The sequence below is a fragment of the Furipterus horrens genome, unplaced genomic scaffold, assembly GCF_987537825.1.
Source record: "Furipterus horrens unplaced genomic scaffold, mFurHor1.1.pri manual_scaffold_5, whole genome shotgun sequence".
NCBI classification, from domain to species: domain Eukaryota; kingdom Metazoa; phylum Chordata; class Mammalia; order Chiroptera; family Furipteridae; genus Furipterus; species Furipterus horrens.
The window spans coordinates 106,344,278-106,365,746 of record NW_028327175.1 but is presented as its reverse complement, the minus strand read 5'-3'; the positions used below and the strand labels follow the sequence as shown (position 1 = coordinate 106,365,746).

Here is a 21,469-nt window from a genome sequence, read left to right as displayed (position 1 = left end):
GCTACATTTTGTAAAGATTTTTTTCAACTTATACTTTTCTTAATTTGATGAGATGTGTGGGAGTTTAAGGTGAGCATAATGTCAAGGAATAATAGGTTGGAAAAAATTATTCTGTATGAAGAACAGATACTATTGCATGGAAATATTTTTAAATTTTGTGCCTAAAGGATCTTCGAAATTATTAGCACTAATATCAGAGTTGGTAATCTTGCCATTATAAGGCATTATGGTATTTATAGCTTAGAATTAATTTGCTGTGAACATACTTTATTTTAAATGAATAAATAATTTGAAAAGAAAATTCTTAGTTGTGAAAAAATTCAAGAAGTTGTATTTTAATATTGCCTAGCAAAATAAGTCATTTTACATGCATATTCACTTACCTAACACATATTTTGGAGATTCTAGCCTTCCTGGGCTTTGCTTTTATTTTATTTTAATTTTTTTTTCTATTACAGTTGTCCCACTTTTTCCCCCATTGCTTCCCCCTCACCCTACCCACCCCCTCTCCCACAGTCCATCCCCACCCGTTACCCCATTGTCCATGGCCATGGGTCATTCATACTAGTTCCTTGACTAGACCCGTCTCATTTTCCCCCTCTCCCCTCCCTAGCCTTCCTGGGTTTTTAGTCTGCATGACCTTTTTTCTATCTGTTCACTTTCCTCCTATTTATATCTTCGTATTTAAAGTATGTCACTCATTAGAATATATTGTTAGACTTTTTAAAATGCATACTGTCAGTCTCTGTCTTTTAGTAATAGTGTCTAATTCATTTATATTTAATATAATTATTGATAAGGTTGGATTTAGGTCTCCTATTTTACTGTGTTTGTTGTTTTTCCTGTTTCTTTTTTGCTTCTCTAGTCTTTCTTTTTAGGTTAATTGAGTATTTTTAGAATTTCTTTTAATTTCCTTATTGGCTTTTTAGCTAAAAATATTTTTATTTTTTAATGGTTGCTCTAAGAATTACAATATACAACCTTAATTTCTCAGTCTACTTCCAGTTAAAATTGTACGACTTTTTAATATAATGTATAGAAATATAAAAATGTTGTTATAGTGTCACCCCTCCACCACCCTTTGTTATAACTGCCATATATACTGTATCTATATACATTATAAACCCCATAAGAATGTTATCATTTTTACTTTGAATTATAATATTAAAGAAATGCAGAGGAAAAACTGGTCTTTGGTATTTATCTACATGTTTACTGTTTCTGATGCTTTTCATTCCTAAGATCCAAGTTTCTATCTGGTAACACTGCCCTTTAGCCTGAAGAAATTCTTTTAGCATTTCTTGTACTGTGTGTCTGCTGGTCTTCACTATTAAAGGGTATTTTTGTTGAATATAGAATTCTGGATGCACAGTTATAAGAGACTCTGTATTCAGTAAGGTTCCCTCTCAGGAGTATTATTATATTTTAACAGGTAATTACCTTTGCTGAACTCACTTTTGCAAACTCCCATCTTTCCTATGGTGAACAGCAGCTGACATTTCAGTTCTGTTCTTTTTGCCTTAGTTGAGCTGTTGGGCACCTGCTGTGCATGTACATAATTTAGGGGTCAGCCAGAGGCACTTGGGCAGAGTTTATACACAGAATTTAGGGGCTCCTTCTTTGTGGCTCTCTCCTTTCTAGAAACTAAATATAGAGTCAAAAAATTGATTCACATATACATGGTCAGTTACCTTGCAAGAAAGGTGCAAAAGCAATTTGGTGAAGAGAAGATTACCTTTTCAACAGATGGTACTGAGACGAATCACATGTCTTTATGCCAAAAACAACAACTTTTAATTCAGATCTCACAGCATATATAAAAATTAACCCAAAGTGGATCATAGACTTAATTGTAAAACAAAACTATAAAATATCTAAAATATAAGAGATAATCTTTGTGAACTTGTGTTAATCAAAGTTTTCTTAGCTACAACACTAAAAACATGATCCATAAAAGAAAAAAATGACAAATTGGACTTAATCAAATTAAAAACATTTGTTCTTTACAGAACACTAGTAAGAGCATAGAAAGATGATAAGCCATTGACTTGGAGAAAATATTTGCAAATTATATATCTAATAAAGGAGTTTTGTCCAGAATATATAAAGAACTTTTTAAACGAAGATAAAAAAATAACCTCCCTAATTTGAAAAATGAAAATATTTAATCAGATACTTAACCAAAGATATACAGATAGCAGGTAAGCATATTAAAAGATGCTCATCATTAGGGGAATGCAAATTAAAACAACAATGAAGCCCTGGCTGCTGTGGCTCAGTGGATTGAGCGTCGGCCTGCAAACCAAGTGTCGCTGGTTCGATTCCCAGTCAGGGCACATGACTAGGTTGCACGTCAGGTCCCCAGTTGGGGGCGCAAATGAGAGGCAACCACACAGTGATATTTCTCTCCCTCTCTTTCTCCTTTCCCCTCTCTCTAAAAATAAATAAACAAATTATTAAAAAAAAAATGAAATACCACTACCCTTCCATTAAAATAACTAAGATAAAGAAGATTAACCAAAATCAAGTGTTGGTTAGGAAGCGGAACAAGTGGAACTCTCATTCGCTGCTGGTAGGAATGCAAAGTGGCACAGCCACTTTGGAAAACAGCTTGTTCGTTTCATTAAAATTTGAACATAAAGCTGTCATATGACCCAGCCATTTCATTTCTAGGTATTTACCCAAGAGAAGTGAAAGCATCTGTCCCTATAAATACTTGTACAAGAATGTTTATAGCATCTCTAATTCTAATAGGCAAAGACTGTAAACAACTCAAATGTCCAGCAACAGATGAATAGGTAAACAATGGTATGAAATGCTACTTAGCAGGCAACGGGTCTATTAAATGTTTTGCCACTGTGTAAGACGGACCACCACCCTTCTAGCTTTCAGTAACAGTTTTCTTGCTGCCCACCACCCAGCCCCTAAGCTGTTTCTTTGGCATTTCTGATACCAACTTTTCTGTCAATCAGGTTAATTTGTAGCAGTTAAGATACAGTTTCAAGCCAGACTGCTTTTTTTGTTTTCATCAGCATGAGTTTTATCTATTTTAGGATGCATTACATCTTTAAGTAATGACACCAATAGCTATAACTTTTGTTTTTGCTATACAAAAATTGTAGAAAATACTTTCAGTTTTTATTTATACAGTTTTTAGGTGGGAAATGTTATTCCTGTGTGTTGTACTAGGAACCTGAGGTCCAGAGAGGGCAAATGTCACACAACAGTGGACCTGAACTAGAACCAAGAGCTTCCATTTTAATACTTCTGTGCAAATTGGGGAAAAATAAATTTACCACATACTTACACATTCTTTATTTTGACAGTCTCTTCAACAGACCACGTTTAAGAGTTGTCTCGTACTCCCTCTTGCCAGTGGCTGGAACACAATGGATCACACAGGGGCACTAGACACCGAGGATGAATTGGGACCTTTAGCCCATCTCGCTCCAAGTCCTCAAAGTGAAGCCGTTGCTCACGAATTCCAGGAACTCTCCTTACAGTCCAGTCAGTACTTACCACCTCTGAATGAAAGGAAGAATGGTGAGTTCTTTAGCATGTGCACTGGGGATTTTGATTTGAACACTTATCTCTTTGTGACCCTATTTATTTCTCTTCGGTAGTGATTTTTTGGGGGGACGGGAAGAGCAGTTACATTTGGCAGTCTGTCACAGAGGAGAGAACCTCATGGGGGTATTGACTGGTTTTGAGTAACAGGCAGAATTTCACTTTCCATCCCATTCTTCCATTATTTCCCCAGTATCTTTGGTAGCCACATTATCTTTAAAAATAAGCTTTAGATTCAATCATTTTAACACAAGCAGAAGATTTCATGCTAGAGTGGTGTTGAAAAGTAGTTTCCTCTGCTGATTCTAGGGAAAATAGATTATGGATTTAAATAGATTCTCCTCTCCATTTCTCCACCTCCAGTATGTTGCACCTTAATTTCAGAATTGGCAAAGTTTGTCCTATCTTAATGATTGCTAAGAAAGCAAGAGTGTTTTATTTGAGTATTTTTTTTATAGTAATGGGTTTCGAAAATGGTCATATTTTTCCATCCTTGTATACAAAATAAATATTTTCTATTTATTTGTAATCTGTTCTGGAAATTTTCATCGATCGCAGAGGCATCCCAGAGTTTCCAAAAAAACACATACTGCCAATTTTTAATATAAATGAATAAAGATGGTGTACACTAATTCTTAATACTTGAAGCATAAAAACTAAGAAATACAAAATATTAAAATTTACACACTAAGCATGCGTATTAAAAGTGCAGAATTAAGAATTTCAACTGGATTTACTGTGCTTTACTCAGTTCTGATGAGTTACATTCACAGATGTTTTTGTTTTTATTTCTAATTTCACTTTTAAAAGCCAGAAGAAATAAAACTACTTCCCTGTAGAACACTTCCATATGTACTGTCTTGTTAATTATTTTTCTGGGTTCTGTTTCCCAATTCTTTTCATTATTGGCCATATCTTATTCAGGAAAATGGATAAAAGATATGCACTACTATTCTTAGTTCTTCAGTACATGTCTTTGGAATATAACTGTTCTCCCTTCAAATAAGATCTCTGATACTTGTATCTGATATTTGTTGTTAGGTACTTACTAACCTTGTGCAGTTTAATTGATATACAGTAATATTTTGGCTAGGTTGCTGTCAAAGTCTTCATGAGAATGTAGTTGACAGGTGATGGCTTTGGAACCTTCCATCAGTTAGGTGCCTAGCTTTATCTTAGTGGCTGAGAGAGAATAACCACATTTTATGAAACATGACTACATGTGATCAAATTTACACAGTACCCTTGGACCAGTATGATAATGTTCAAATTATTATCTGTCAAAAAAAGGGGGAGCCGATATAAAATTGCCCTAATTTACAATTGCTCAAGAAAATGGTCATACGAGGAGCGACCCAATAAAACCAGAATTATCTTCTGGAGGGTGGGCCCTTTGTAGTACAGGCTTCCCCCCCTAGGTGAGTGTTCTAGGAGCCCATCTGTAACAGTGCATCAGCTGGCATTGTTGTGAGAGTCTGCATTTGGCTTCAGTGAATTTTTTTTTTAAGACTCAGTGCGTTTGCCCATTTGATGATGGGTGATTTACAGGCACACCTGCCCACACTGTGCCAAGTGTTCAGCAGTTTTTGATCAGAAACAGCATGACTCCTGTGGCTCCCCCCCATTCACTCGATCTTGCCCCAGGCAACATTTTTTTGTTTCCTGGATGAAAAAAGGCCTCAAAGGAAATGTTTTGTCAATGTGGAGAGGTGAAACAAAAAACAGCAGAAGCACTGAAAGGCATCAAAATTGACAAGTTCAAAAACTTGAAAAAATGTCTCGATAGGTGTATTGCATCAAATGGAGATTACTTTGAAGGTGACTGAGCTTTAAACACGTAAGAATAAATGCACAAGTTTTTATAAATTCTGTTTTTCTGCCCCCCTCCCCCCCCCCCCCGTATGTAGTAGAGGAGAAAAGTGAGTAAATAAGTTTCTGTTCTGTGGGGATTTATTCAATTCAGCTTACCCCATTTTTTTCCAAGAATGTTCTCTTGAATATGTATGCCTGAATATAAGGTAAGCTCAGATACAAGGTAGTCTCCCCTTATAAACTTTTAGGGAGGTAGATAAAATGGTAAAAGTTTTAATTAATTTAGTTACATATATAATTTAAGTCACATTTTATGAAGCAGTGCAGTAATATAGAAGGATTGCTTTATCCACGCTCCTATTTCATAAAATCATCTTGCTCAGACTGTGTCCATGAATCTTTGTAGTGTTGTTATCATCAGTAGAACCCCTTTGCATCATGCATCTAGCATGAAAATCCAGGGTCCATCTTCATTTCTGTCTTTTTTGTTTGAGTTACAGCAGATTTTGAACACACATATGATCTAACACTGAAGATTTTATGTATAAACTATAAGTACCATTCACAAAATAGTGGGGCTGGGGTTTATTTGTTTTTTTTTGTGTGTCTTATAGTTGTATAATCATAATGTCTATAACATAATTACTGATGTTTGATATCTGATTGGTTATAACATTTTATGGGGCTGTAGTTTGTTTCTGAATTTAATCCTTTTTTGAATAGTAATATTGTACATTCACACAGTTCAAAACTTAAAGGGTACAAATGCGTACACAGTGAAAAGTAGGTCACCTCCCAACCTTGTCCTTTAACTACCCAGTTACTTCCCCAGAATTAGCAACTGTTAACTTGTGTCTTTTCTGAGAGAATAATAGTATTTGATGACGTTTTAAAGAGCAGTTTTGAAAGTCTTTGTAACAACATCCAACACTTTGAATTTAAGGTTATAACCTAAGAATAATAAATATGTTGATTTTTCCCCTCCCACTTCCCCCCCCCGATTTTATTAAGATAGATATATCTGTAAACATTCTAAAACCAGCTTCTAATGAAGTACATTTTTAAAAATATTTAAATTAAATTTATTGGGTGACGTTGGGTAATAAAATCATATAGGCTTCAGTGTACAATTCTGTAACACATGATCTGTATATTGCATTGTATGTTTACCACCAAAAGTCAAATCTCCTTCCAGCACCATATATTTGACCCCTTTCCCCTTTACTACCTCTCCCTCTGTCCCCTTTCTCTCTGGTGACTGCCAGGCTGTCGTTTGTGTCTATAGGTTTTCTTGGTTGTTCATTTGTCTTGTTTGTTCATTTGTTGCTTTCAGGTTTATATCCCACATATGAGTGAAATCATGATTCTCAACCTCTGTCTAGCTTACTTCACTTAGCATGATATCTCAAGATTGAACCATGTTGTTGCAAGTGGCAATTATTTCAATTTTTCTATGGCTGAGAAGTATCCCAGTGTATACATGTACCACATCTTTATCCAGTCATCTATAGAAGGACACTTTGGTTGTTTCCATGTGATGGCCACTGTGAATAGTGCTGCAGTGAACATAGGGTACATATATCGTTACAAATAAATGTTTTCAGACTTTTTTTGTTTTGTAGACACCGATAAGAGAGATGGCTAGGCCATTTGGTAACTCTTCGTATTTTTTTGAGGAACCTCCATATTGTTTTCCATAGCTAATATGTTTTCCTCAAATACTTTTTTGTTTAATATTAACTAAATGAGCATCTCATAATATGAGATTTTGTGTAAGTACTTAAATATGAGAGAATCTCCTTTTTTCTAACAAGTGACTCAGGAAGTTAAAAACCTTACCTTATATTTAGGCATACACTGATTTTAGGTTTATGATATATTAGCCTAATTTGCATATACATTACAAAGCATAAATGGAATTCTTGTACAGCTATCAGAAATCTAGGTTTTTTGATATAGTTATGTGAGTATAGTAGAACCACATCAAATAATATGTAGATAGAACAACCATATCTTTCTTACCTTAATGATTTTTTCAAGCTTATTCTCCATATTTTAGGTCTTTTTAATCCCATGTTTAAATCATATCATATACAAAACATAGGTGTTATCCTCAAAATTAATTAATGCAGAGTACGGTTTAGCTATTTTGAGATAATGAGGTTTAGATATTTTCTTAGATTGTGTTTTATTATTATTCCTAAGTATTTGAATTTCACTTGTTAGAATTTTTTTTCTTTGGGAGGAGAAGGAAGACATTTTAATTTTAATTTAGCATGTAAAAGGATTATGTCACCAAATAATTTATAAATAAATATTTTATTTACTTATTTTTAGAAAGAGGGGAAGGGAGGGAGAAAGAGAGGGCAAGAAATATCAATATAAGAGAGAAACATTGTTGCCTCTCATACACGCCCCTACTGAGGACTAAACCCACAATCCAGGCATATTCCCTAACCAGGAATCAAACTGGTGAACCTCTGCTTCTCAAAAGGATGTCCAACCAACTGAGCCACACTGGTCAGGGCAAATCTCCCCTTATTTTTTATTGATATTTATGTTGTCAGTAGTGGAGTGGCAAAATATTTCCACTACTGGAGTAAACATGAAAGATGTTTAGTAAAGATAAGCTAGTGTTTTCCTTTACTCATAAACATGACCAAAATAATTCTGTAGCTAGTGGCACTTCAAAAGTAAGGTAGCCATTTAGGAAATTACCTCTTTCAATAAGTGAATCCTTTATAAAAAGAATGTGGATATACAGAAACACATAAATAATGTACTTTTACTAAGACAATGCATACACAGGGATACTGAGCTTTGTTTTGACATTTTATACACACAGTAGACTCATTTTCATGTTTCGATATTAACATTCCTTCAGATCGTGGGAATTAAAGGGGAATCAGTCAAGGGGACAGTTAACTCTTTTATTGTTTAAATAGGAAAAGCTCAGGTGCTATAAATTGGATATAGCTTTATAAAAGGAGGGAAAGGCCAAGTTGATGGAAACAACATACTGGAAAGAGCTGTGGCTCCTTTGCTGGGGCCCACACCTAGGTGAGACCATGAAGAAGCAGCTTTTCATTCATGAGGCCACTTGCAGGATTAATCTGTGCTGGTTGGTGAATTTAAGGTTTTAAGTCATTGCCAACAGTATCTTATAGTAAGCAGATAAGTTGACCTAGATTTCCCTTTTATGAAACTGTTTGGTATTTCAGTACTCCTTGGTATGTTTCTGAAGATGAGGCTCAATCACATTAACATGGCCACAGATATACCACAGGCCAGCTCTAAGTGGTAGTGTCAAGTATATGGAAAATAAGCATTTGCCACCATTCCCTCCCTATATGAACCAGCCTTTTGAAAGTGTATTTACTATTAAACAGCATGTTTTAAGGCCACAGTGAAGAAGAGAGGCTTATTTGTTATTCCTAAACTTTGGTATTACTAGTTACTACAGTTAGGTTTTTGTATAGTCCCATCTTGATTTTTTTTTTTTTCTTAAGATTTCCATCCATTAAATTTATTATATGGAACAATTTTAGACCATTTCTTGTTCTATTCCAAAATGACCACTTACTAGAGAGAAAGTAATTTATTCAAAAGTCTGTTGCATACAAGGGAAACCAAGGTGGCTCTTTGTATTGGATCCAATACGGATATTAATACATTTGCAAACATCAGATGAACTTTGCCATGCCATGGAACCCAGTCAAAAAGCTGCCTGTCTTGTACCATAGAAAATAAATGTCACATGTTCACAGTGGGTCTTCTCTTTGGGTTTTACTTTGAAAACATTTCCCTACTACTCTTGAACCTGATAGGCTTTCTGGCAGTTTAGGTGGTGTTTGGAAATGTACAAAAGTGATGAGTGTTTGTCTTGAGCACTACCCTGTTCCTTAGAATGTACAGGAGCTGCTATGGCCTAATGGAAGGTGGTAAGGGAGAGAGAGGATATAACCATTTTTCTCTGGAGCAAACAGCCAGACATAAAATTCTCCTAGTGTCCTTAATAGGAGAGAAGTAATTAGAGGATAAATAGCCAAGGCAGGAAACTATGGATTTTTGCTTTCCCCTTTTACAGTGGGAGGTTATAGAAATGAATAGTTTTCTGTAAAATTGTCTTGTGATTGGCTTTACTATTAACATATCTAGGAGCTTAAATATTTAAAATAATTCCCAAAGATATTAATAAATATTTTGATACATTTAGGTAATTTCCTATTTTCAGGAGTTACTTAAGAATATTTAGACTTAGAAGTATATATTCCTTAAATATAATTTCTTAGTTTTGAATATTTTCTGAAAATTAGGCTTTAGGACTTACACCAACCACAACTATAAAGTTTAAGAGCCAACTGTGAACCTCCTGACAACTGCAAATGAAATTCTTGATTAATTGTGACAGCTCTCATACTGTTTTTGTTTGTGACAACCTCTTGAACCCTTTCCAAATGAAAAAGAAGCCATACAAGTAGCTTAAAGGGGAAGTGCTGTCTTTCACAATGGGCTTTATAAAGTCTCCTATTAAATAGCGTAACATTTTGTTTCACAATGTAAATAAACACCTGTAACCCTGTCTACCTTTTTTGTACTCTGGGTTTCTTATTTAGATAGTTTTGCAGTTACTAAGGATTTAGTTTGCATCAGTGCATTGCTGAACACACCCAAGTAGTATGTGTGTGTGTTGAGGGAGGGAGTGGGGGGGGTGAGTGTTAATTTATAGTCTGCCATTTGTGGGGGCAGGTGAAGTGCATCAGCTAGACCATAGGCCCCAGCAACACCCTGAAACCTCATTTTGAGTTGTTTATTCAGTCTTTAAATTGTATCCTCTTGCAAAAATTACCCTTAGAATGTCAGCAATTAACATATTTATATTAAAAGTAAGATTTAGAACACAGTTATTAGCAGTTCATCCAGCATGAGACCACATTATCTTAAACTTATAAAAAATGTCTAAAAATTTTACAAGGTTTCTACAATTACTAGAGTCATAAAAGTACATTATTTCTTATATAGATTATTTGCAATAATTTTCATAAAACTGGAGTCCACCATATGATTTATATTAGACATTGGACCAGTGAATGAACTGAAACTAACTTATTATTTATTAAGCTAATTTATTATTATTTAACAGTCTCCTGTCTCTGAGGAAGCAATTTTAAAAGGTAATATATAAAGTGTTGGGTTGGCCAAAAAGTCTGTTTAGTTTTTTCCATAAAATAAGACACATTTTTCATTTTCACCAATAACTTTATTGATTTGGAATTTTGAGTATGTCAGCTATCTCCCACATGATAGAATGTTGATTGTTCTCAGTTAATGTCTCAATTTGATCACTGTCAACTTCAACTGGTGTACCCTGACTGTGGAACATCATCCAGCAAGAAATCTCCAGCACCAAACTTCGCAAACCACTCTTGACATGTTCGATCAGTTCCAACACCTTCTCCAAACACTGCACAGATCTTTTTTTTTGCATTTCAGTGCATTTTTACCTTTCTTGAAATAATGAAGCATAATATGCCAAAAATGTTGCTTATTTTCTTCCATCTTTAATATTAAAATGGCTACACAAAAATTCACCAATTGTGGTGCTTTTTTTAAATGCACACTGATATGACAGCTGTAACAATACATTCTAACAAAATTATTTCAAATGAAGTTAAAGACAAGTAAGCACTATTAGAACCATCTTAGGGAAAAAGCAAACGAACTTTTTGACCGACCCAATATAAATGATTAGTTATTAAATACTACTCAACTATAACCCCCTAGAACTGTAGACCTTTTAGGGGTACTTGGAATTCCCTAGTTGATTTATAGCTGAATTATTGAATCAGACCCTGTGCTGGGCCAAAAGACTTCATTAAAATTAAGTCAGTGCTCTTTCTAATTATGTCTGCCATCTAACCCAACCACAGTCACCTCTTCTAGCTAAAAAGGAAGAGAGAGGATAGATACTGGGTACCTGCTTTCTACCATAACTCTAAAAAATGCTAGTAAATATAGGGAGTGTACTGGGGAAAAAGTGATCCATGAATAATTTTCTTCCTTTGTTATTTTATTTTAAGACATCAGTAATAAAGTATTATTGTGACAGAAAGTAAGACAAATATTTGGAATAACAAATGTATTGGAATTTACTTTTGGGTGGTTAATAATTACCCAGACTAATTAATAAATATCATACCCAATATTTTTCTAACTCCTTTAAATTAATCCATACTGTTGGCTACCCTCACCTGCTGCCCTCACTATTATTAACAGGAAGTATAGTCTTTGGGGAGTCAGGACTCCAGTCTCTTCTGCTGACTCAGTCTGTGAGCATGGGTAAGTCTCAGACGCTCTCTGTGTCATAGTATGCTTATTGTAGTATCCGTGTGGTAGCTTTCAGCCCATGTGTCTTCCTCTGGCTGCCCTTCCTCATTACGTCATGTGTTCTTATATCTCATTATCACTTTTGCCTTGTGCTATTCATTGGGCAGCAGAAACAGAAAGAATAGAAGATAACGTCTAAGTTAACTGATGGAATTCTCCACAGATAGGAGTTAGTGATGTCACTGTTTAATACATTCTCACAGATATATTATTAAACATACATGCCAGCTTGCTCAGTTAGTCAGACTTTCCCCCATATTAAAAAGGAAACAGAAATTGATAAATTTGTGTTATCCTCAAAACTAATATATCTAATTTAGAATATGCAATATCTTCCTATTAATGGTTTTCAAGAGTTGGCAGGTATGTGTTAACATTTTTATAATAGCATTAGACTACCAGTTAAAAGACAGTGTTTTAGCTTTTTTTTTTTTAAGCCCACATTATTCATGCTCTTTCATGTTGTTGCTTTTATTAAGAAAATGGTAATAGTTGGGTGTCTGTTTCACCAACTTAAATTTTTGACATATGACTTCTGTTTAATAAAAATATAACAAGAAAAGCAAAAAGTCTGATTTACAACTTGCCATTGGTTCTTTTAGGCTAAGTTTAAAAACTAACAAATGTTAGAATTTGTCAGCACTTTGCAATTTGAGATTTATAGCTACAAAATAGGAGACCCTCTTTGACAGAAGCCTTGACCCCAACATGTCAGTTAAGAACTTTATCAACTGGACTGCTTGGTCAAACCACATTATGTCTTATATAAAAGAAAAGTTTGCCATATCAAAATATTCAGCTCTCCCAAAGTATTAAAAAAAATTCAGAAGTGGAAATGGGCATACTTTTTATTGTTGGAAGACATTTTTTGAATGATCATTGTGTCTCTTACCTTAAAATAATCCTTAGATTTTTAAGCCTCTTAATACAATGTAGGCAATTCAAAATGTCCTATATTCTCATAAAACTGTTGGACACAAAGATCTTTGAAAGTCATTCCTTCAGCTATATACAGAAAATTAATCTGGAGGTGACTCTTACAGATAACGGAGAAGAAGAAAAGCCCGGTTTTAAAGAAGGAGGGCTGCAGAGTCAAGCCTAGAGCCTTCTCTGCTGCACCAGGTGTGTGGTGTCAGGTCACACAGAGCCGGTGTCTCTCATCTGTAAACAGGAATCATGTTGGAGGTACCTCATTGGTTATTGGGAGGATTAAATGAAATAAAGCATTTACAGTAACTAGCACATTATTAGTACATGTTACAGTTACTCAGCATTGCATGCTTGATGTAACATTCCGTGAAAGAGGCAGCCTGCACAGCGGTACAGGGCACCAATTCTGGAGCCACCCTGTGTGAGTCTGGATTCGCGCTACAACATTACTAGTTATGTGAATGCAGACAAATTAGGTACCTATCTTTCCTTTGCCTCAATTCCTCATCTGCAAAATGGGGATCATTTTAGTACCTGCTGCTTAGAGTTGCTGTGAGGATTAAATTGAGTTCATATAAGTCAAATACTTAAAACAGTATGGGCATATAATTAGCACACTATAACTTTTTTACTAGTGTGTATATTTTGGGAAGGCAACATTTCAATTCATACTAAGTGAATATGGTTTTTCAGGTTCTGCCATGGTGTTTTATAACTTAGTGTTTCTTTCAATAGTCCCAGTAATTTTTGCTCCCATTTTCCATAAGTATTTCTTTTTAAAGACGTCAGAGTGACATGCAGTCTCTTAAATGTCTCACTGTGTCCCTTTATAACATTTGAAGAGCAACTTATCTGATGGGAGCTGAGAGGGCAAATCTAATAGGCACTGATTTCCCATGAAGCTTGTCTCTCTTGTTGGTACTGCCAGTTCCCACAATCCTAGCATTCCCTGGGCATCAGTCAGTGTCTACAAGGAATGATTTTCAAATATTAAAGCATGTGAAAAGACAAACAGGCCAAAACTCAGAGCTCTCTAGGGACTATGACCTCCAAAACAGACTCCATTCTGACATTTTCACAGGCTGCTTGAAGGAATTCCAGCAGGGTTATTCCATTTGGTAAACTCCTAAACAAACCCTCTGTCATCGAGGATTGATTTACAGATTTTTCTCCTTCTTTTATACTTGTTCTGAAGAGATTGAGATCATGGATATAGTTGCTGAGACTCTTTTTAAGGCATTTGATGTATATGATAAGTACTAGACAGAAGACTTTTGGTATTTTGAAGTAATAGAACAGTTATTTGTTATGATGAAAGAAATTTGCTCTGAATTGTCTTTTTAAGTTCTCTCTTTTTGATTTGAGGAAATCTATGTCATAACCATACCTAAATTAAGTTTTTTCATTATTAACTCAATTATTTAACAAAGAAATTGACTAAATTCAGAAATGATCTTTAAAAAAATACATTAAAATGTATATATGATTACTTATTTCACAATGACCTTGTTATATGTGAACATAAAACAGAAACAGTTCTAGTACTGTAGAACATTCTGTGAAATCTTGGTGTGATGGGCTTCAAGCTTACTGGGGATGGGGGCAGATCTTAAGTTGTTTTTCAATTAATCTGAATCTAAAAATATTTTACTGTGTATTATTATATGTTTCTTTTTTTAAAAAAAGAATACACTCCTAAAAATAAACAAGGACAGAACCCAAGAGATTTGGAGCCTGGACAACTTAAGGAAATGGGTAATTAGGACTTTTTTGGTTTATAGTTGGCCTTAAATGCCACAGCCTCATGGTTGTCCGAGTCTGAAGACTTGTGAGGAGCATGTATGAAGTTCCAGAGGTGAAGAGCATTCCTCATTTGAAGGGTCAGATTTATTGGGGGATTTTGTGTGGTTTGTTTCCTTCTTTGCATGTTTCTTTTCAGTGAATTAATCCTATTAAATGAAAGAGTTCTTCACAGTGAAAAATTTCTTATGATTTGATGATTTGATATCTCATTCTCTTATAGGATTATAATACATTTTGAACAAATTTAAAAATGAGACACAGGCAAGGAAATGGATATATGCTCTCAACCAAGCCTCTCAAAATTAGTAGTAAAAATAAAACTTGTTTTATTACATATGTTTTAATAAGCTATCAAAAGCCCAGGATATTTCAGAGGTTTCTTAATAGAATAAAATGGAAACAAATTCAAAATAATGAGTTACTTAGTAATTGATCACAAATAGTTATTGAATGTACTAAAAATGGTGTGGCTCTTGATTGGTATATAAAATATATATGATAAAAAAGATATAAATGTTACTGTTATTATTTTCTCAGGCCAAGAATACAAAGTGATATTTAACTAGACATGCTCTTAATATGAGAAAGTATTAATTTTCTAATGCTCTGTTCTTCTAACATAGATTTTTCTATCTCTTGCTGTCTATTTCTATTAGCTAGTTCTTCATTTTTTAACTATATGGAATTTAGTTAAATAGCAACTAGCTGATAAACTAGTGAAATCTCTGGTTGCATAATTGTGTGCTTATTTGTTTATTTGTGCATAGAAGTAGAGGAGCTGCTTGATTGATTGCTGAGTGCTTTCTGAACCCTCAACAGAAACAAAATGCTTACAGCTTTAAAAAGTTGAAGATTTTATTTGGACATTCAAATATTATAATTTTGAGAATTTTTCAGATAAAGAAATTTAAACTTAACACCAGTTAGATCAAGTTAGGACTGAACAAAGTAAAATTTAAAGACATTCAAGAACTTAAACTATAAATTTGGAGGGTTTTTGTGGTTTTAGACAGTACAAATTGGCCCTTGAATAACACAGGTTTGAACTGTGCAGATCCATTATATATGGATTTCTTTTTCCAATAAATACATAGTTGGCTGTCTGTGTCCCCAGGTTTCACATCATGGATTCAACCAACTGTGGATAGAAATTTTTTTTTTTTTTTTTAAATATATTTTATTGATTATGCTGTTACAGTAGTTCCAATTTTTCGGATAGAAATTTTTGATCTTCTGTTGGGAACCCACAGATACAAAGGCCCAACTTAAGTTATACGTGAATTTCAACTGCATAGGATTTAGAATTCCTCTCCCCACATTGTTCAAGGGTCAACTATACTTTGGTTTTTGTTTCATTTGCCTATTACACTAAAACTATTTAAAGTGTATTCTCTCACGAAAATGTGTACCTTTCATCAATGACCATGAATGTTTCACGTACCCTTGATGATGAGATAAATGCTAGTTAGGTCCAGTTGACTTAATAAAGTTGTTCAAGTCTTATATATCCTTACCATTTTTATTTTTACTTGTTCTGTCAGTGACTTAAGAGAGAGGTGTGTTGAAAACCCCAACTACTATTGGATTTGCTTGTTTCTCCTTTAAGTACTGTTTTTTCCTTCCTGTGTTTTGAGGCTCTTTTACGTATTCTTGATGAATTGGCCCCTTGGCATTATAAAATATTCCTCTGTCCTTGGTAATGATTCTTCTACTGAAGTCTTCTTTGTTTGATAATAATATAACTCCTCGAAATCTCTTATGGTTAGTATTGCATGATAAATCTTTTCCTAGCTTTCACCTTTAACCCATCTGTGCCTTTATATTTAAAGTACATTTCTTTTAGGAAGCATAGAGCTGGATCTTTGTTTTTTAATATTAGTCGGACAATCTCTGTCATTCAATTGGAATATTTAGATTGTTTGCAATTAAGGTAATTATTGATGTGTCTGGGGTACTGGTTATCTATTTCTGTGTAAAAATTACTTCATACCTTTAGAAGCTTAACACAGACACATTTATCACCTCTCAATTTCTCTGGGTCTGGAATTCAGGCACAGCTTAGAGAATACCTTTGCCTCAACGTTTCTTGCAAGTCTGCATTTGAGTATCAGCCAAGGTTGGAGTTTCATCTGAAGGTTCCTCTGGGGAAGGATCTGCTTCTAAACTTACATTGTTCTTGGTGAGATTCATTTCCTTAAGGGCTGTTGGACACCGAGTTCCTTGGCACAGGGCCTTTCCAACATAACAGTTTACTTTATTTAGCAAAGCCAGTAAGAGAAAGCCAATTCTTTGTAGCATTTCCTCAGTATTGCCCAGTTGTATTGATCAGAAACACATTACTCAAGGGGAGAGGATTCTAAAAGGCCGTAAGTACCAGAAGGCATGGATCACTGGGGACTATCTTAGGCGCTACCTACTATAATAGAGTTCGAATCTATTGTTTTGCTGTATGTTTATCCAGTCTTTTCTCTGTTCCTTTCTTTTCTTTTTTTAGTATTTCATTTTGCTATTTTTACAGCATTTATTAGCTATACTTTTAGTTAAGAGTTCACTGATCTTTTCTAATGCAGGTATAATAAACTGCTAATCCTAGCTAATAAAATGTTTATCTTAGGTATTATATTTTTATCTCTGCAAATTCCATTTGGTTCTTTTCTGCGTTGTCCATTTCTCTTGTCATTATATACATGTTTTCCTTTAAATACTTGTACATAGTTATAATAGCTATAATAGCTGTTAGTAGCTCCATTTTTTTCTGTCATTTCTGAGTCTGTTGACAATTTTTTTTCCTATTAAAGCGACACTTTCCTGCCTGTTAGCAAGTAATCCAGTAATTTTTTTGTGTAATATTTGTTTTTGTTCTATTCCTTTAAAGAGTGTTGAACTTTATGTTAAGAATACAATAGGAAAAGATGAAGCCAAAGAACTTACATGTACAAGCAATGGACATGAACTAAGGAGGAGGGATTGTTGGAGGGAAGTGGGGTACTGGGCAGAGGAGGGCAAAGGGAATAAAATTGGGACAACTGTAACAGCAAAATCAATAAAATATAGTTTGAAAAAAAGAAAAAAAAAAGAAGGCTAGCAAGAACAACACAGACAACTGGTCAGTGGTGAGAACTGTAAGACTATACAGAATCTGGAAGCCAAAGAGAGGAGGACTTTGAATAAGAAGCAGTGAGCCCTGACCCATGTTGCTCAGTTGGGTGGGCACCTTCCCCAAAACCAAAAAGTTTCCAGTTCGATTTCTGGTTAGGGCACATGTCTGGGTTGCAGGTTCCATCCACAGTCAAGTTGTATAGGAGGCAACCAATCAATGTTTTTCTCCCTCTTTCTTCCTCCCTTCCCCTCTCTCTAAAAATAAAAATAAATAAACTTTAAAATTAAAAAAAAAAAATTTTTAAGGAGTGTTGGGACTTTGGTTTGGTAAGACCTTTTGGATCACTATCAAGGCCTTTTTAAAGCTTCTTAGGAAAGATCTAGGGTAACATTCACACCAGGGATGGTGCATTAACTACTAGGATTTGACCTCCTTTGGAATCTCTGCTGAATGCCCACTAAATGTCCCAGGGAGAACTTTACATTTGGGCTGGTGGGAACTTGAACATCCTCCAACTTTATGTGTACTTAAGATATTGTTTAGCTTATGTTTCGTCTCTTGCCCAGCCTTGTGAAATTTCACACTATGCACATATAACTTCGTACTCAGCAGACTCAAAGGCACCCTTATGCAGATTTCTAGAGCTTTTTTTCATCATTGGCCTCTGCCTTTTCAGAAATCTGCCCTGAAACTTCCAGCTGCCTTAGCCACCCTTGCTCTCATCTCTTGTCTCCTCGGTTCAGCTAGCCTGACTAGATGTTTGAATTACCCCTTCTTGGACTCATTGGAAATTGTCTCCAGGCAGAAAGCTAGCGTGGCTATACAGCTTATCTCATTTGTTTTCCTTCTGTTAGTCCTTCATTGCCTGTTTCCCAAAGCAGTCGTTTCATATGTTGTGTCATTTTCTCCTTTTTTATGGCAAGAGATAAAGTGCAGACCTTGGTAGTTCATCATAGCTGAAAACTGGAGTCTGGAATTGGGATTTTAACACGAGGTCCGTGCTTTTCCACTGAAACACGTTTCCTCTCTGAGTACATTTAACTTAGCTTTCTGACTAGACTACAGCAGCAATGTCATTTTACAAGTATGTTCGGATCCCCTCAAACCCTCAGGCCTCCTGGGCATACCAAGTTGCTCCTGGCTTTTTGATCAGTGAATGAATGAAACCAAATTATTGGTTAAAGATTGAGGCCCATAGTCATGGTTGGTTCTTATGACAAGTAGCTTTCCAGCTCTTGCTGTGGGCACAGAATGGTCAGCAAGATTTTCATAAAAGAAACCATGGTAGGGCCTCTTGGATCACTTGGAGCCAATGGCGTAATTAAGTTGCTTTATAAAGTCATCATTTAGGTGATGGTGGGGTCACCAAGGAGGAAAGGTTTCACTGGTTAGCAGAATCCATTCTTCATTAATAGAAACTGACTAGATATTAATTTCTCTTTACAGAAATGTTGAAATTAAGAAAATAATTTTTGCCTCAGTATTTGTACTTGATTCAATTCGGCAAAAGAATCAGCCTTTAGAAGAGATACTTAAAGATTATATTTTTCTTCTCATGTGTGTATTAATGGAAATTTTCTTGTCATTAATATATAGGTTATATTAAGTAAAAAAAGCAAGAAGTAAAATTATAGATTTATCATGAGTACAACTAAACATTCTCTTTATATGCCTCCATCAGCCTCTCCACCTCCCTCCAAAAGAAGAAGCCTATGTGTAGGGAAAAAAATATCCTGGAATGAATTATATCAAATTATTTTTTGGCAATTTACATGAATATACACTATCCCACCTGCTTTTCTTCCCTGTAGGATGCATTTTTTGTAATGCATGTATAGTATTTTACACCAATGGAGGGGGATAAAGCCTTTTAAAAATGCCATATTATTGGCTTGGCCAAAAAGTTCATTTAGTTTTTTCCATATGATGGTTCTAGTAGTGCTTAGTTGTCTTTAACTTAATTCAAAACAATTTTGTTATATTGTATGGTGACAACTGTCATATTGGTATGCATTAAAAGAAAACTTACCAAAATTAGTGAATTTTTGTGCAGTCATTTTAATATTGAAGATGGAAGAAAATACGAACATTTTCAGCACATTATGCTTTATTATTTCAAGAAAGGTAAAAACACAACTGAAATGCAAAAAATTGTGCAGTGTATGGAGAATGTGCTATGACTGATTGAACGTTGTCAAAAGTGGTTTACAAAGTATCTTAGTACTATTGACATTGTGGCCAAATAAGTCTTTGCCGTGGGGTTGTCTTACACACTGGAAGATGTTCAGCAGCACCCCTGGCCTCTGCCCATTAGAAGCCAATAGCAGGAGATAGCTGACATATTCAAAATATCCAAATCAATAACATTATTGGTGAAAATGAAAAATGTGTCTTTTATTTTACAGAAAAACTAAATGGACTTTTTGGCCAACCCGATATATAATGGGGAATATCAGCATCATTTAGTAGTTCATGATTATATTATGATATTGGAGATTCTACTAAGAGCCAACTAAATATCAAGGTGAATCTGCACAACACATCACAGATTCTCATCCTTTGTTGCAAACAGAGCTTAAAAAGGAAAGTTTATGTTGATAAAGTTTTGAGTGCTGTAATAGAAATAAAGCAGAATATCACTGAGGCTATTTAAGAATCATAGAAACACAATTTGATCAAAAGCTCTGTGGTCTGGCTACTTGTGGTCTGTACTTCCTACTTTACCCTTGGGTCCAAAGGTTGAAGGTTCCTACCCCAGTACCCAAGGCCACCGTTGCAGCCCATCTGTGCCCTTGTGTGGTTATCATACTGTTACTGAGAAGCCCAAGTGGGTTAGGAGTCAAAGAACAGGTGAATGTCACCAGTAATGATAGAGTTGAATGAGGCTTATGTGTCAAAACTGGACCCAAAGAGTCAGAAGAACAGAGCCTGGGGCAGGTGTGCAGCTCCACTAATGAGCCAGGTGACATGTGGTCAGGAATAGATGGAAACCAAATAAATAAGATTATCAAATCAGTGGAAAGTAAAACACTAATGATGTTTTTGAAAATTAGAATCGTTAATATATACTCATACTGTATACTTTAGAATTTATTATATTTTTTTATCAAGTAAGTTTCATACTTAGAATTGCATTTTATTGGCTCAAATACATGAAAACATAATTATTTTGAATTAACGTGTAAAGTGGTTTAAACATGCTAATGCAGAAACTTTTCCAATAGAATTTTTATTTTTAAGCTATATACTTTTTATAAGGTGCTGCCCCCCATCTTTGCTTTTTAAGGAATATAATTATGTAAATAAAAATGTAACAAATATATAGGAGTCCCTACTTATCTGTGGTTACACTTTCCATGTTTTAGTTACCTGTAGTCAACTGTGGCCCAAAATATTAAATGGAAAATTACAGAAATAACAATTCATAAATTTTAAATTGCATGCCACTCTGAGTAGCATGATGAAATCCTGCACCATCCTCTCCATTCCTCCTGGAATGTGAATCATCGCTCTGTCCAGCGTATCCACAGTGCGTGTGTCCAAGTGATTTTCATAGTAGCCTAATACTGTGTCACATTGCCTACATCATTCACCTCATGTCATCTCATCACCTATGTGCTGTGTCATCTGACATCACCACAAGAAGAAGGGTGAGTAGACTACAGTAAGATATTTTGAGAGACTACGTTCACATACCTTCTATTACAGTATATTACTATAATTGTTCTATTTTAGTATTCATTATTGTTAATCCCTTACTATGCCTAATTTATAAATTAAACCTTATCAGAGGTGTGTAAGTCTAGAAAAAACATAGTATATATTGGACTTAGTATTCACTGGGGGTCTTGGAACATATCCTGGGGGCAG

The 21,469-nt window shown here is 34.9% G+C and overlaps 1 protein-coding gene across 1 annotated transcript in view; it reads left to right on the top strand.

Moving 5' to 3' along the window:
- Positions 1–3,326: 3,326 nt before the first annotated feature.
- MRTFB (myocardin related transcription factor B) overlaps positions 3,327–21,469 on the top strand; it is a 157,769-nt gene continuing 139,626 nt past the window's right edge. Inside the window, exon 1 of the mRNA XM_090276991.1 lies at positions 3,327–3,543. Coding sequence (XP_090133117.1) covers positions 3,390–3,543 — 154 coding nt within the window. The 5' untranslated portion in view covers positions 3,327–3,389. The remainder of the gene's footprint in view (positions 3,544–21,469) is intronic.